Source organism: Dermacentor andersoni, chromosome 5 (genome assembly GCF_023375885.2).
Source record: "Dermacentor andersoni chromosome 5, qqDerAnde1_hic_scaffold, whole genome shotgun sequence".
Taxonomy (NCBI): domain Eukaryota; kingdom Metazoa; phylum Arthropoda; class Arachnida; order Ixodida; family Ixodidae; genus Dermacentor; species Dermacentor andersoni.
In genome coordinates this window covers 87537549-87553216 of record NC_092818.1, presented here as the reverse complement: position 1 = coordinate 87553216, position 15668 = coordinate 87537549, and the positions used below count along the sequence as shown (strand labels likewise).

The 15668-nt window shown below is 48.3% G+C and overlaps 1 protein-coding gene across 2 annotated transcripts in view; it reads left to right on the top strand.

Moving 5' to 3' along the window:
• The window catches only part of LOC126531997 (cell adhesion molecule Dscam1-like), a 296924-nt gene that overhangs the window by 252271 nt on the left and 28985 nt on the right, over nucleotides 1–15668 (top strand). The window contains exons 23-27 of one of the 2 annotated variants that reach the window (XM_055070830.2): nucleotides 3212–3380; nucleotides 5373–5487; nucleotides 10991–11145; nucleotides 12628–12645; nucleotides 13289–13399. In XM_055070830.2, coding sequence (XP_054926805.1) covers nucleotides 3212–3380; nucleotides 5373–5487; nucleotides 10991–11145; nucleotides 12628–12645; nucleotides 13289–13399 — 568 coding nt within the window. Of the gene's footprint in view, nucleotides 1–3208; nucleotides 3381–5372; nucleotides 5488–10990; nucleotides 11146–12627; nucleotides 12646–13288; nucleotides 13400–15668 lie in introns of both variants that reach the window. The other variant, XM_055070829.2, reaches the window with a different exon arrangement.

The following is a 15668-nucleotide window of genomic DNA, read 5'->3' as shown; positions in this document are numbered from 1 at the left end:
GAGGCGTGGCAGGGCAGTTTCGCTAAGCTCAACTAAAAACGTCAAACAGGCGTGCAGCAAACTAGCACAGCTTTTGCGCATCTGTGTATGTGCCTGTTTCCGTTACGTCGAAGGCCATAGAAGTGGCCCTCTAAATCTGTTCTTTCTTTTAAACAGAAAGACGTAAATAAATGAGTGCCAACTAAGTCCGGTGTCAAAGTTCTTCAAGTTCCTTTTTTTTTTCTTAACAACGCGTCTTTGCTAGGCCTCGCAACCACTCTCTGTCAAACTCCCTATTTCCCCAGCTTCCAAGCATAGACCACTTATCCACGAAACAGGCAGAGTATCAGAAGGGACACAAATCGATAAGGCGTTTCTCTAGATTTTGCTCGGGAACTGAAGCGTCAAAACCCGAAAATAAAGGAACAAGACGTTCCCAACAAGTTCGCACAGGGCGAGCTTGAACTCAGATGTGAGAAGGAATCGCATTGTGTACTAGATACGACCATAGAAGAAGGAAGAGGCGACAAGTGAAGTCGAACGAAAAGACTCGCCCTGTCTGTTTCCCGCAGATGTTTCCTTTTTTTTTTCCTTCACAATCTCCTCGCTCGTATGGTGCGTTTTCTGCGTCCGTACGCGGCGACAAAGCAAGCTTCGAAGCGTGTCTTATCTGGCTCCGAAGCCAAGATATAAAGAGAGTAACCGTCGTGTTGTTCGAAATTTAGCCTCAATGGGATTGCCCGACTCCGTTGGGATGAATGCGCCGAGATTGGTGGAGGCCAGCAGGCGTCCGGTTCTTCCACGGTCCGCTTAATGCCGTGCCGTGGCCGCTGCTATGTACCAGCGATGCCGGCTGAACTCTTGAGAGTGTATCAGAAACGGCACGTTCTTTCGAAAAGCCGCTTTCTCCTATGAGCTACAATAGTGTGAGAGACTCGATGTGCCATTGTCAATGTCAAGCTCTCTATACTGACGAGGCTGCCGGCTTGGAGGCCAAATCATCGTTGTTTCTTTTTTCCTTACTTTCCACCCTTCTCCGTGATTGTTGGCCGTTTTTAGTATTAGCGCCGAGGACGTTTACTGGCGCCCCCTAGGCGTTACGTCAGCCCAGCGCTGCGCTGCAAGATCACGTGCTAGCCTATCATCTGGGCGTGCACAAATGGCAGTCAAAAGGGAATGACTTCGTAGAATTTGAACTTGGAGGCGTTGACTCCGTCTCCAAAAGGCAGCTTAAACTGGTTTGGTGCAGAAAGAACAGCAGCGGAGGCACATCCAGAGATGCCCCTGCAGGAGAATGTGTCACTAGAGATGAAAACTGGCCCCTAACAGAACTGTACGCTCCCGCAAGAATAGCCATTCATTTCACGGAGACAGCTTCGGAAAGCGTCCGGCTGCATGCATCGACCTGGTATGAGGCTCGCGCGCAAGGCTAGAAATTCCAGACCAGCGTGCTCGAACTTTTTCTCAAGAAAGCGCAAACTAGTGTAAAAAAACGCGCACCGCAATATTTGCAGAGCGGTATTTAATATACTCAAGTTAAGGTTCCGTGCCGAATGTGCAGAACTACATGTGCCCGAGTTCTCGTGTCGGGATCTCGCGACAAGGCCCGAGCGCCAGCTACCTTTCACGCTATGCGGGTGAAAGCAGCTACTCCGCACAATTGTGTCAACGGTTCGCTAAAATTTCTGTCATAAATAACGCCCACGTAAACGTGAACTGGGCATCCAGGCAGTCGGCAGCTTGGCAATTGGGCAGCGCTTCGACGGGCATTGAAATTCAAGAACTCTCTCACGGGAATGCAAAAATAAAAGAGGAATAAAGTAAAAAGAGAAAAGGAAATGCGGCCGACCCGGGCGCACGATGGGGTTCCACTACACTGCAAGTCAGGTATAGTAAAAAAAAAGAAAACAAAAGAAATAGAGAGGACAGAAAAGTAAGGAAGTATGCCACCATCGATCGATCACAGCAGACGTGTGTATGAAATGGAACCCAACAAAATTTGTTTACATATGTGTCTACAACACGCGATATATCAGCCCCTTCCTCTCTCAAATATACGCTCGTAGAACTGTTGCGGTTATATCGACTTTTTTTGACCAGTTGTGATCTCCCTATAAGAATACGTCCCACAGTAGAGGTAACAAAGTGTAAATTCATGTTATGAACTTTCACCACTATCATCTTCACACTGCTCATCTTGCCTTTCGTATATTAAAGTTAGAAGTATGTCCGCTTGCCTTCGCGCAGTGTCTATATTTTAATGTATCTGACGAGTTTACCTTTTATTTTCATTATTTTATTTTACTTGAGATACTTTCAGGACCGAAGCGTCGGTTAGGTAGTCTTCTTTTTCTTACGAAATTATCGACGTGCACACCAAGAACTTTCGCTGCTTTCTGATTTGACCTTGTTACTGTAGCCTGTAGTATTTTAATAACAGGAGACCGTTCGCAAAGGTTGACCAGCTCGTCATCTCTCTACCAGCCAGCTTCCACGCAGTTTCTAGTTAGCTCTTGCGGAACATTGTCAGTCAAGCCAGTCCGAAAATTTTTTGGCCTATGTCGGTGACGTCTGCGGCAGTCACTGCCAGTTTTGTCAACACGCAGCACGAGCCCCCCGGATCCTAAAGAATTGCGACATCTCCATTTGTCCTTCCAACCATGTCGTTTCTTTTTCTTAGCGCGCCTCTATAAGTTTCTTTCGCGCGGCTACATGTATATGTGAGCGTCGTTCTTTTTTCACTAATAATATTTTTTGGATTGTCAAACCACCTTACGGTATAAACACCGCCAGGAAGAGAAAGAGAGAGAGAAAGGATGTATAGAAAGGCAGGGAGGTTAACCAGAGGTAGTTTCGGCTGGCTACCCTGCACGGGATGGGGGGGGGGGAGTAGTAGGGGGATAAAAAGAGAAAAGAAACGTTGATAGTTGACAGTAGAGATGGCAGCTTAGCATCGGCTGACGTAATGTTAGCGCTTCTTTGTGCACATAAGTGGTCCACGTCCATCAAACCCGACTCGAGTACTTTACACAAGCTTTTTGCCATATAGCTTGACGAAAAAATATTCGCGATTAGCTCGTGCATTTACGTCGGCGTGGTGACAGGCGATGTGCTGTTTCTTCCACCTGCTGCGGAGAGCCAGTAACTGATTATACGGCATCGTATAAGTGGCGCCGTCGTGCTTCACTGAGCACCCGCAACAGCGTTCCACGTTTCGATCCACGCGCAGCAGGCGTCGGGCGGTGTGCCTGCGCGACCGGTGTCCGTGCCGTCATCCCAGTTCTGGCACGAGACCCGCGGCCTGCGCACGGGACAGCGCTACGAGTTCTGGGTCACCGCGTCCACCGGCGCCGGCGAGGGACCGGCCACGCGCATCGTCACCCAGAGTCCAGAAGTGCGGGGTAAGCACGCCTTCTTCCGTTTTTTGCTTGTATTCCCTCCTCTCTCCTGCATCTCCTTGTTTCCTATGCACGACTGCAAGGCCAAGTAGAGCGCCCGACTATACGCCTCTTGCGGCAGCGTAGTTTCGTATATTGAGCCACATTTTCCCGGGAGTTCTCGTATGCACCTAGCTACCAAGCAGAGGAAACGTGCCAGTAGAATCAGAAAACTAGGAGATGGAGTTAATTATGGAGAGTTACCAGCATTTCATTGTTTTGAAGCGTTTAGGACCTTCGGTAAATCTCAAAGCGATGCTGTGCTGGCGCGAGGCAGATGCAGCGATACAAGACGGTATGGGACAACCGCGGAGAGTTTCGCAACGTGGTACTGTGTCATTGTCTCAAAACTCCGACTATAATTACCTCGTTAACAAACCGCTCCTACTGATGTAGGCCACCCGGCTAATGAGTCTATTTTTTTCTGTTCTTTTATTTTTCTTATTTTGAAGGTGCTAGGAAAGGCAGGCATTTAGGTATAACCTCTGAGCGTACTTTATTTCTCGTGCGTGCAACATGCAGAAAACATGGAAGGACCCCTTCTTAACAATTTAGTGTTTTTTACGGCATATTTGCTTCAAAGAGTTTCATACTTGTCAGCAACACTATCATTTACTTAAAGAAAAATTAAATTATGGGGTTTTACGTGCCAAAACCACTTTCTGATTATGGGGCACGCCGTAGTGGGGGACTCCGGAAATTTCGACCACCTGGGGTTCTTTAACGTGCACCTAAATCTAAGCACACGGGTGTTTTCGCATTTCGCCCCCATCGAAATGCGGCCGCCGTGGCCGGGATTCGATCCCGCGACCTCGTGCTCAGCAGCCCAACACCATAGCCACTGAGCAACCACGGCGGGTACTATCATTTATTGCTCACCAACATTGTGACATCGTGCCTCCTATCATATTTCAAGCAATTATGATGGTCGAACGGTTGGCTGAAGATAAAGTAAAATGTAATGTATGGCGTATCTCATGTTTGCCAGAAAGAACCTTGAATGCGTTATCGATTACTGTAACTTCTAAGGAGCGAAGGTCATTTCGCGCGATAAATAAAGTAAAATAAATTTTTAATTTTTATATGAGACCACTAAACGTATCATAATCTTGTTAGTGGACATTCCGCGATATGCCCATTAACAACATTATTGCTAATCTGTCACGTGATTTGCGGCACCGTGCCGCAAAGCATAGCCCAGATTAGCAATGACAAAATAGACACTTATCTTTTAGGTTGTACAGGCGTCGCTTGAACGCAGTTTCAATCAGACTCTCAGACACATCAAACGATAATCAGCCTCTACGAAAGGCACCTGCGACTGCCTCTGCTACTGAGTCTGTTGCTTAGACAGACAAACAGTTAACGGTGGTTAGGGCGAAGCAAAAAAAAAAAGAAAAGCACCGAGCCCGCGACGCAGTTGTACAGAGGGCGGTATCATTAATACAGACTGGAAGGCAGACACTAGAGTAAGTTTTGCACAGCACGTGTAGTCCCAACCACTTAGCAAGTAGTGGCTGACGGCTTCAAAACAAGATCGTTTATTAACCGTTTATGTAAAGAACCCCAAGCACACGCAGGCTGCACAGTGTAGCAGTCTTTCACGTAACCGCGAAAAAGTGCTACTCGTGACTTGTAAAATCGGTGTTGGTACCTAGGGCTTTGCACACGTCGTGATGGCTCTGTAGCTATGGCGTAGCGAAGCTGAGCGCGATCACCCGCCGTGCTGGCCGCATGTCGCCGGGGGGGGGGGGGGGAGGGGGGTGCAAAATCCTTCGTGTACCATGCCTTGAGCGCAAGTTAAGTAACCCCCAGTGATCAAAATCAATCAAGTGTCCTCCACGCTACGGCCTTCCTGATGACCCGCTGCGCCATTTCGGGACGTTAAAACGTAAAATTTTGTTTAATTAACTCGCTTTCGAAGACAGCCTTTCTTATGATTTCTGTGCTTCGCAGCTCCCGCGCGCATAGCGTCGTTCAGCCGGGAGGTGAGCGTGGCTTTGAAGCAAGATCTCGAGCTTCCCTGCAGGACAGCGGGCCAACCGACGCCAGTGAGAGAGTGGCGGACAAGGTGCGTACACACATCGCCTAGCGCGAATGCTGGCTCGAGAATGAACCTTCGCTTGGGCCCTAGCTTTTCACACACCAAACGCCGAAATTGTCCCATTAGGCGTCTGCTGCACCAATATGAAGAAATCTTGCTGCATTTAAAGGAAAAGGACAGATTCAGGTGACTCTTCCGGTGGCATAGGCCATAAATTGCTCTACAAAAAAAATGAAGAGAACCTCAGATTTAAAAAGAAAAACGAAGCATTGAATTTACAACTCGGTAACTCGCGTTTCATTTTTGTTCACATTACATTACATGGGACTTTAATGAACTGAACGCTTTTGTAGTTATTATAATTAATGTAACAAGGTAATGCCGCCTGTCCGAAGTGTCAGCTGCTCTTCTTCGCCAGCGCACGTCAGAACTAATTTTCTGAACATGAGCCCTTCCTCAACTGCATTCTGTATGCCAGTCTACATCAGGCCTTTTCCTCTCTCTCTCTCTCTCTCTCTCTCTCTCTCTCTCTCTCTCTCTCTCTCTCTCTATATATATATATATATATATATATATATATATATATATATTTTTTTTTTTTTTTTTTTTTTATGGGTGTTCTTCGGTCCGTGTCACTCATTCTTGGCGACTTCACGCGCGCCTGACTTCCCCAAAATGACGCACAAGCTAGCACTGTGAACGCGAAGGTGTCAGCAGAATGTGTTCTGTTCTCGCATTAGCTCGAGAGCGCGAGCGCGGTCCCCACTGAGAAACGGCAACGGCGCCAGAAAAGACACCGCACCGCCATGTAGCGTCGCGTGACATTAGCGGCGCGGTGGCTGCTTCCTCTATCCCGCGCGTCTAGTTCGGAATTCTTTTGCATTCGGGGTGTGAATCGAAACGAAGCACCAATACAGCATCCCCGATGGTTCATCGGTGCCGCAGTCTTTTCATTTCTTCGTTTCTCTCCAAATGACCTCTGTATTCTCCTCAGCGGGTAAATGCGGCAGCCTAGACGGCTGTTTCTTCGTACCGTCGCCTGTGGTTATCCTCCTCTTCCTCCTCCTCCTCACTGATCACTAAGAATGCACCTCATTTTCCCCGCGTGCACCTTTTTCTCTCGCCGGCCTACGCGCGTAAGCCGCGCACCTCTCTACCAACGTATTTCCGGGCCTCTAAACGACGACTGGTGCCGGTCATTATACCAGGGAACCTGCCGTAATCACCGCCCCGCCCGACTCCCTCCGTCTTTCACGCATCTCCGGCTCGAATCCGTTCCGCCCACCTCATAATAATCCGTCTGCTGACCACGTCAGGGCTCCGTCGTCGTCCTTGCAATCGTTCGGCGAAAGAATGGGGGCGAGGAGAAAGGCCTTGCCCTGTCCGTTCCATTTCTGAAGTCCTGCTCTCGCTCGCTCGCGCGCGCGTCCATCCTGTGAGAGACGGCCGCTGTCTTCGCCAACGATGAGAGTCCGGCCATTCCGTCCGGCCGCAGACAACGAACCCGCGGGAGAGAGAAGCAGGGAAGAGGGAACGCCGCCTTTTCCCCGGTTCTCGGCATTGTCCGATGAGCGCGGCCGGGGCTCACAAAGACGCCCCCGCGCGCGCGGGCCAGAGCACTGCGGTAAAGAGCTCTCGGCTTTGGCGAGGCCCGCGCTGTGTGCTCACCTCGAACGCGAGTCTCTCTCCCTACCCCCGGCCAGCGGATTGCCCTTCCGAGCTGGAAGCGAAATCGAGCGCAGACGGCATTTCGCTCCAAATGGGCGGCAGGCCCTGCGGCCCTAACCCCGGCTCCCGCGCGAAACCTGCCCGTATAGTTGCCAGGGTAAAAAACGAGCCGCGGGCGTCTCGGGCAATGAATGCCTTGGCTACGCATCTAGTTCAAGCCTCTCTCTCTCTCTCTCTCCCCCTTTTCCTTCAACAGCGTCTCACCGGATTTGCAGAAAGGAAAAGCCTCTGATGCCACCGAATGGCAAGGAAGAAGAATCGAGGGTATTTCGCAGCATGTGCGTCGTTTCCCCGGTCGTTCCCTTTCCCGCTCTCGCGCCTTTCCGCGATGTATACGCTCTCTCGAAGGGGGTTCGGGAGCGCGAACCCCCCGCCCCGTGCGCGCTCGCGATAGCGCAGCGCAAGACGAGAAGCGTATATCACCGGCCGTGGCGAAGCAACCTCTGCGGGACCGCGCGAGTCTTACGCCAAATTAATCGAGCCGTTTTCGCGGGGAGTCATTAATTACTTCCTTTGATCTGGCGTTTCCGGCGGAATGTGCTGATTAGATTCGTGTTCTTTTCTATTCTTTGTCCTTTTCTTGCGATGTTTGTCGCTATACTGGCGAGCGGCCGCGCCAACGTATCCTGCTGTGTTTGCAACCGTACGACGGACTGACGAATCATAATTAGGTTACGTTGCTCTTGTGCCGTCTCGAGCCATCAGCTTCGCTTACGTGTCGGGAAAAAAATGTCTTGCTTGGCGCTCCATGACAGTACTATGCGAAAGGACTCTTTTTCAAGCGTGAAAAAAAAAATGGATTGTGTGCCGTTCTTTGTCCTTACAATACTCGCTCGTGTCTGCCATCACTATGGATGGAGGCGTCGGGAAAGAAATATTACTTGTTACAAAATCTTAAAAAATTAAGCTGTCTGTTAATTTTAACAGAGAGAGAGAGAGAGAGGTATCGCACGACCGTTGTTCGGCCTTTCCTGCGTTTTAGTTTTAACTTTGCTAAGTTTTATCGTTTTAATCTCAGGAAATATTAATCTGGCTCACACTTGCAGGTCAAGTAATCAATTATTCAGGTCAAACTTTTGATTCATCACTGTTACCTGGTGCTTCCTCACTATCCTTTTACGAAGGATTCTATTTGCCTTGTGCAGTTATTCCAACGTGTTTTCTTTCTTTTTTCATTTTGTTTTCTTTCTATTTTTTTAGGGGGAGATAAATTCCTGAGCGTAAACCTGCAACTGAGTAATCGGCACTGAAACTTATGTAGACAGGAAGCTAAGTCCTCAAAGACGGCAACTCCATGCACAATACACCCCGCACCAAGAGTGAATCTCACGGCCCATGACACCACACTGTCGCCTTCCCGGCCAACGCTCTATTTATTTATTTTCTAGACGCTTAGTTTTAGCGTGACTAACTTTTAAAAATTATTTTACACGGAGCTCGCGATGTACGAAGTATGTCTTTTCAACTTGTACGAAGCGAACCACATCGGTATTCCCTATAACAGAACGCAGGGAAAAGCAAGCCCCTTTTCATAAATCTTTAGCGAGGTTTTTGTTGCCTATCCCTTCGGTGTCTCGTGCCCTGTACCGATGTTCTTGCAGGTTAGAGCAAGGTGGAGTTACAGTGTTTGCATGAAGGCTCCCTAGGTAAAGCGGACAACCAACTGTAGAGAACAGCTTAGTCCGGTCTTCCAGTCCAGTCCTCCAACTCCAGTCGGGCCGTAGTAAAGTAGAAAGGAGAGGAGCGGTGGCACGTGAGTGTTTGGAAACACGTGCGAAGGCGCGCGTTATCGTCGTGAAGTGCGAGAGGTCTCGCGGAGGCGCAATCTATAGAGATGCGGTTTCTGTGCGTATATGATCGAGCGCGGTAAGACGCAGTGCCGGTTGCAGGGATGGGTCCAAAACCGCTATTCACAGAGGAGGAGAAATCAGCGCAAAGGAAACGGCGCTACAAGCAGTAAATACTTCAATATGCATCAAAAGGGCAGCTTTAGTCGCTCAACGCTCTATCTTGTTTGTTTGTGTTTTTTTCGATCACGCGACTGCAATCGCAAACCTACTTAACCAATCAGCGGCACAGGAGCAGCACGTCTGCATACGCTGACGCTTATTTTGCGTGGCAGTGGCAGTGCGAGCAGACGTGAACGGCACTGGCCGCGAGACGTTTTAGGCGTTGAAAAAGGCAGTTCGGGCTTGCCAGTGTGGACATCGGTCGTCGTGGGTCACTGCTTGGACGACAGTCGCGGTCGGTCGCGTAGCCTCTGTCAATGTGCCGTGTGAATGAACCCTAAGGGTCACGGAATGTAGGCAACGGACTGCAGGAGCAGCGAGAATGAATGCTTGCTTTAAGTTAATCGCGATGGTTACTACACACCATTAAATCGACATCACACATCCTCTACCCCCGAATTTCCACGTACACATTCCCGCCACGACGTTTGCAGAATGAACAAGCGCGTGCGTGCGTGCGTGCGTGCGTGCGTGCGTGCGTGGGGGAAGGAGACGAGATCTGAGGCTCAAAATTCTTATGTATACACTTTTAACTTTAAAAAGTGCACATAGACTGACTTGACCGTCAGTAGTTGGAAACAGGACACCAGATTGCATAATTGCATAATAAACACACTGCACGCATTTAACTATTTCAGGTCTCTGCGTTTAACTCAGAAAGGCACTGCTACCGGTCATTCGAAAGGACACAGTACGTGACTTCGGCAGTGGCAAAGCATTCCCTTGGGAAAGCACAGAGATCAGCACATTTAAAGCAAGGCTCCATTAATCGCACCAGAGCTTCGCACCCTTAGACTCCAACAAGTGCATTGTATCTGCATATCCTATACTTCCACCAAGTTGATTAAGAAACGTGAAGGTGGAAGTTGTCTGAAGCAGCAGGCAACAGCAATACGACAGCACGCGCGAAAACGTCTGTGTGTTCCATGCGTTTCGCCCCAACGGTGGCCTGCATGATCTGCGCGGCCAAAATGCTACGCACGTAAGGCAACAAAGGTCACCTTGAATTATCTGAAAAATAATGTGCACGGTGAGTTTCTTTAGGAGGCTATTTCTGTCTTGAAATTATTAGCACAAAAATTCTTTTCCTCATTTCTTTCTTAAGGAGTCCTCTCTTGTCTTCAATACCAATAACTCTTTCTCTCTCTAGATGTACTGAGTAGCCATGCCTAGCGCATAAGTAATCAGCAGTTCACTTGTGTGTCATCTTTTTCAGTGCTGTAATGATGTTTCATATTTCCAGTAACCAAACTCGCCCAGCTTTCAGCAATAGTAACGGTACTTTTTTGTACGCAACCAAACCGTCCTGTGCCTTTCCCGTAAACGTGTGCTTCGCCTCTCTCAGTGCTGGAAGTACCTGTTTCAGAAAAAGGTCGTGCACGTAATGCTTATCCCGTCATTCTAGAGGACTACCTGGTGACAACGCAGTCTTAAAGCTGCGCCCTAGGCGCTGAACACTTCCGACCAATCTCAAAGAAAACCTAGGAAGAGCGAAAGCGCGAGTTCAATCTGTAAATCTTTAATGTCAGAAAAAATGCCGGCTCTACGGCCTGAAGTTGGGCTTGGGAAGGGAGAAGAGGGTCACAAAGCCACCTGTGAACCCCATTCTCGCGAAGCAACAGACATAATGGTCATGGTCAGAAAGATGAGCATCAAAACTTCGTCATGTTTTATATATGCACGTCTTTTGTTTTCATCTTTCTCTCTCTCTCTCTCTAGCTGTGTTCATGTTGTTTTTATTCGCCTACGTTGCGGCACTGAAATCAACACTGCATTCTGTCCTCACCGCGCAGTTCCGGAGCTCTGCGGGATAGTGAACGCGTGCGCGTGCTCCCATCGGGCACACTGCACATCGAGGCAGCCGAAGCAAGGGACGCCGCCAACTACAGCTGTCACGCGCACAACCTGTACGGAAGGGACGCTGTCCACTACGCCGTCCGGGTGCACGGTAAGCATCCGGTCTGGTCCTTTTTTTGCGCGCGCTCTCTGTCTACCGTCCTTACTTACGCGTACAGATGAGCGGACAGCAAGTGCCCACTCGTTTGTGCCAGCCAAAGTGTTCTGTAGACAAATTCGCGCTTTAGTTTCATTTTCCCGTGCCCTTTGGCTCGCGCTCACCGGATATGGACGGCCACCTTACCGATACAAGCCTATCACACGCGAGGCGGGCATCACATCACAGATATTGCGACATATTGGCACATTTCTTTAACGAAGGTTGCCCATAGAGATCGGTGACTGCATCAACAAAGCGGCGTTACCCGAGAGGCCCAGTGAGCTTCATAGCGGGTATCATTGTGTCCCGGTTAAATACAGATATAGTTTACTTTCGTTACGTTAGAAAAAAAATAAGAATTTCAAGCAAGATACGCCATTATTTCTGTAGATGCATATCAGACAGGGCTCCGACGAAGATAGTTTTATTAGTTAGTTTTACCTTGGGCGCCCTAACTCACGGAAGGACACATGAGGATCTTTCGTAGCTTCCATGTCTTAGTCCAAATTATCAAATACGTACGACAGTCTGTAAACCGAAAGATAATGTACTTAGTTCTGGTTCAGTACGTGTGCTGTCTGAAATATTATTACGGTGTTTGATTGAAAAGGATACCGTTTTATATTACGCAAGGTATTTGCGGGCTGCTTCCATTTAAATATCGCGGCATAACGCATCTCACGATGAATGTCAACGTTAATACTATTAGCAATGAAGCAATGTAGCGACCCACCATAACGCCACCGCGAAGACACGCGTCATGTATGAGGCCTGTACTGCAGCCGGGTTCCTCACTGGCGCTTCCCTCTGGACACGCTGCGTCATTCAGCGGCACCGCCGCGAAGTCCACGCGTGCAGCTTGTGTCAATATACATTCAGACAAGTGTATCTGAGTATATGTGCCGCGGTTTCAATGCCGCCCTGCACCGTAAAAATTTTTAATGTTTTTTTTTTTTTTTTGCAATTGAAGAGCGGCACTTACCCAGTGGCACCCAGTGACCAAAGTTAGAGTCAGAGAGGTTTAATGAACAGCTCACATGCACAGTGACTCAGGTCGGTGCTAAAAAGGGTCATTGAAGACCACACACCCAGAGTTACGTACCCAGTGACTCAAGTTTCTCCTACGGTGTTTTTTTCGTTTTTTTTTTAGGCTGGTTTTCTCAGCAAGGAAGCCCGGTTCCTGGTTAGATAGACAGACATATTCGCAGATATGTGGACAGATAGATAGACAGACATCCAGCTCCCGGAAAGTGCGTGAAGGTGCCTAAGAATGTCAATTGCATTAGGATGATTAGTGTCTGACATCATTTTGAAGTAGGAATAAAAACCGAGGATATCACGTACATGCTTCGTGTTCGTAATTGTGCTTGGCGAAACGTGAATCAATGGGCATGTCTGCACGTTATTTATTTCCTTTTCTTCATTTCTTTGCAGTGAACATATCTCAAAAATGTAAGTACACAACGAATTTTTTTTTTTTTTAATTCAATAATAACGCACTTTACAAATTTGGACAGCCGTAACTTGTACAGAACAGTGTGAACGCATTTCTTTTTTCAAGGTCAATAACAACGCACCTTAAAGATTAGAACAACCATCACTCTATGTAGAACAGTGCGTTGTTTAGGGTAAGCGCAGCCATAATAAGAATTTACTTGAACGATTTAATGCTTCCTTGCGGAGAAAAACAAAACAAATGAAAGCTCGTCTAAATGCAACATTCATCATTATGATAATTTATAAGAATAATAGCAAACAACACGTTCATGCCATTATCGCTCACTATAAAGAACTTTAACTCGGTAATCAAATAGATAGACCTCGAGAACAAGAGTTACAAAATACGGCTTCTTAAAATAATTCCTACCGCGATATAGACGGTATTAGAGGCGCACCGACATCAGGTCCGAAGTGTCCGCGCAGCTACCGCTTCTCTACGGGAAGCTTCGTTGTGGCAATAAACCCGTTGTTGCCCTTAAAATTGACAAACTTTCATTCCATGAAGCCACCGTGCAACGCTGCGGAAATTTCGTGTAAACATCACACCTTAATCTCGTTTCCGCAAACACCAGCGAGTTTCTTATTGGCTGCGCAGCTCCCCGGAGGCCTGCCTCCGTGAGCGTGCTGTCGACGACGTCCAATAGCATCACGCTGGGCTGGCTCAACAGGAACACCGCCAAGGGAGCGAACGTGCCCAAGGTCAAAGGTAGGCGGGCGCTTAGTTCGCACGAACCTGCAACGTCTCCGACGCTCGGCAGTCTATCGCCTGATTCACAGAAGCCGTCAAACATCCCGTTCCCGTCACGTCGCTGGCGTTTGTCATGAGGCAACGTTTCCTCGCCGGTTTCTCTTCGAAAATGGGAAGCCGACAACGTTCGCCGACGCTCTTAACGTCGCCGTCGTCCCCTTTCTTTGTGGAGAAAGCGACGAGGAAACGCTGTCTTTGCACCCCCTGGTGCCGTGACGGCTGCGTGAATCAGGCCTAACTTTCTTTTTAGTGGCACCAGCGCCGAGTGACACCTTTGGTTCTTGCGCAGCACTTCCGGTTCACCTCCCGAGACGACCAGGGACGAAATTCAAAATAAGTCTAAAAAATAGGAAAGAAATAATATAGTACAAAATTCATGGGTTTCATTATAGATATGGTATCAGAGCATAAGTTTATTTACAATACGAGCTACTGAAGTGTCTGGAATAATAAGAATTAATCGAAAATCACTCAGGCGACCTCATTTTGAATTTCGTCCCACAAAATAAATAATACAAAATTGAAACAGATCGTACAGTACAAACTTCATGGGTTTCATTGTAGATATGATATCAGAGCATAAGTTTAGTTACAAGTTGAGTTACTGAAATGTCTGGAATAATTAGAATGAATGAGAAATCGCTGATTACCGCAAACCAAAGAACAGAATCGTAAACTTTAAGGGCCTGCCACGTGAGCACGACTCTGGCGAAATTCCTGCAAACCTGGAAACAGAAAAAAGAAGTGATAACGTCACACACAAGAAGGTGGCATGATACTTGACCGGCTAATTAACGGAGAACAGTTGCCTCCGAGTTCGGTTCGTGTGTTGCGCTCGCCTAAAGTTAAGCTAAAGAACACTAACGCCGAGGTGCGAGTGCCACTAAGAGACACCTGAGTCAAAGGATTACGGTCACCTACCATCTTTTTCCTCTCAGGATTATCTTGCAACTTAAAACAGAATTGCAAGAAAACTGCAGCGTTTAATTCACGCGCTATCTTGACAAGCTACTCGCCGAATCGAAGGAGAAAATTCGAAAGAAAAAGAAAAGGAATCATCGTGTTCTTGAGTCGATCGGTTGCCTAAAACAACCGCGCAAGAGTTTGTGTACTTTACGTCACGGGCATCGCAAATTGAATATCGCGCACTCACAACACCAGAAAATACGGCGCGTTTGCCCGGCGCCGAGCTGAACCTTTTCCCGTTGTTAAACCGCGCGCGAGCAGAGTTTTTCAAAAGACGAGAGAGCGAAACGGTCCAAGAAGGGAAAAAAAATAAAGAAAAAAAAAACTTCAGCGGGCGAAAGAGATCGCGAGCGAAGGCGGTCTCTGTCGAAGGATGCCTATGCGTCTAACATCTCCTCTTAGAAATCTTTGATGTCTCCTACGGATCAGTCGTGAACGCTTCAGTGAAGGAGAGAAGAGGTAATTGAATCTGACTCGGGTGGCCCGGTCGGTACCATCGCCATTCGTTTCCGATTTGCATGCTCCAGCGAGCCTGCGTACGCGGCACGTGAAAGCGCGCGCTCTCCTGAAGGACGATTTCGGCGGGAAAAGAAGGGGTCTCGGCAGATGATATGCGAGCGGAAACGGTCGTCTAAAAATATGTGCCGCAACCACATGAACCGTATTTCTGGAGTGGCTTCGTCGTCGCGTCTAGCTGTATCGCGGCGCGGCACGCCCACGCTGCGTTCTGCGCTTAAATTCGCACCGCGCGGGTTTCGCTTGGAGCAGCGGCTGCAATAAATAACTTCGGCCATCAGTTCAGCGCGCGCGGATTGCGCGTCACGCGATGGAGACGCGGCGACGCGACGCCGAAGGTACGCCCGGAATGCGCTCCATGTGTTTGCCTCCTCCTCAGGTACCGCACGCGCGGGCAACACATATCTGCTCTCGGGAGAGAATAATGCAGCTCGCATTGCTGAGAAGTGAGCGTCAGGTGAGAATGAAATTTCGACTTCGCAAAACGACGAAATTTAATAATCTCCTTGCGGAATGTTCCTTTTTTTTTCCTTCAGAAAAAAAATTATTAAATGTTATCCGGTGCGTTATGAGAAGGCGACACTGCACGCAAGTTCAAAAATAGTTGTTTTGTCAATAAACGGCAGACTTCTGCAAAGCTGATTGATTGATCTCTGAAACTCATGATAGCTAAGCGGTTATGACTTTCCACTGCTGAGCTCGAGGTCGCCAGTTTGATTACCAATCGCGACCAGCGCATTCCGAA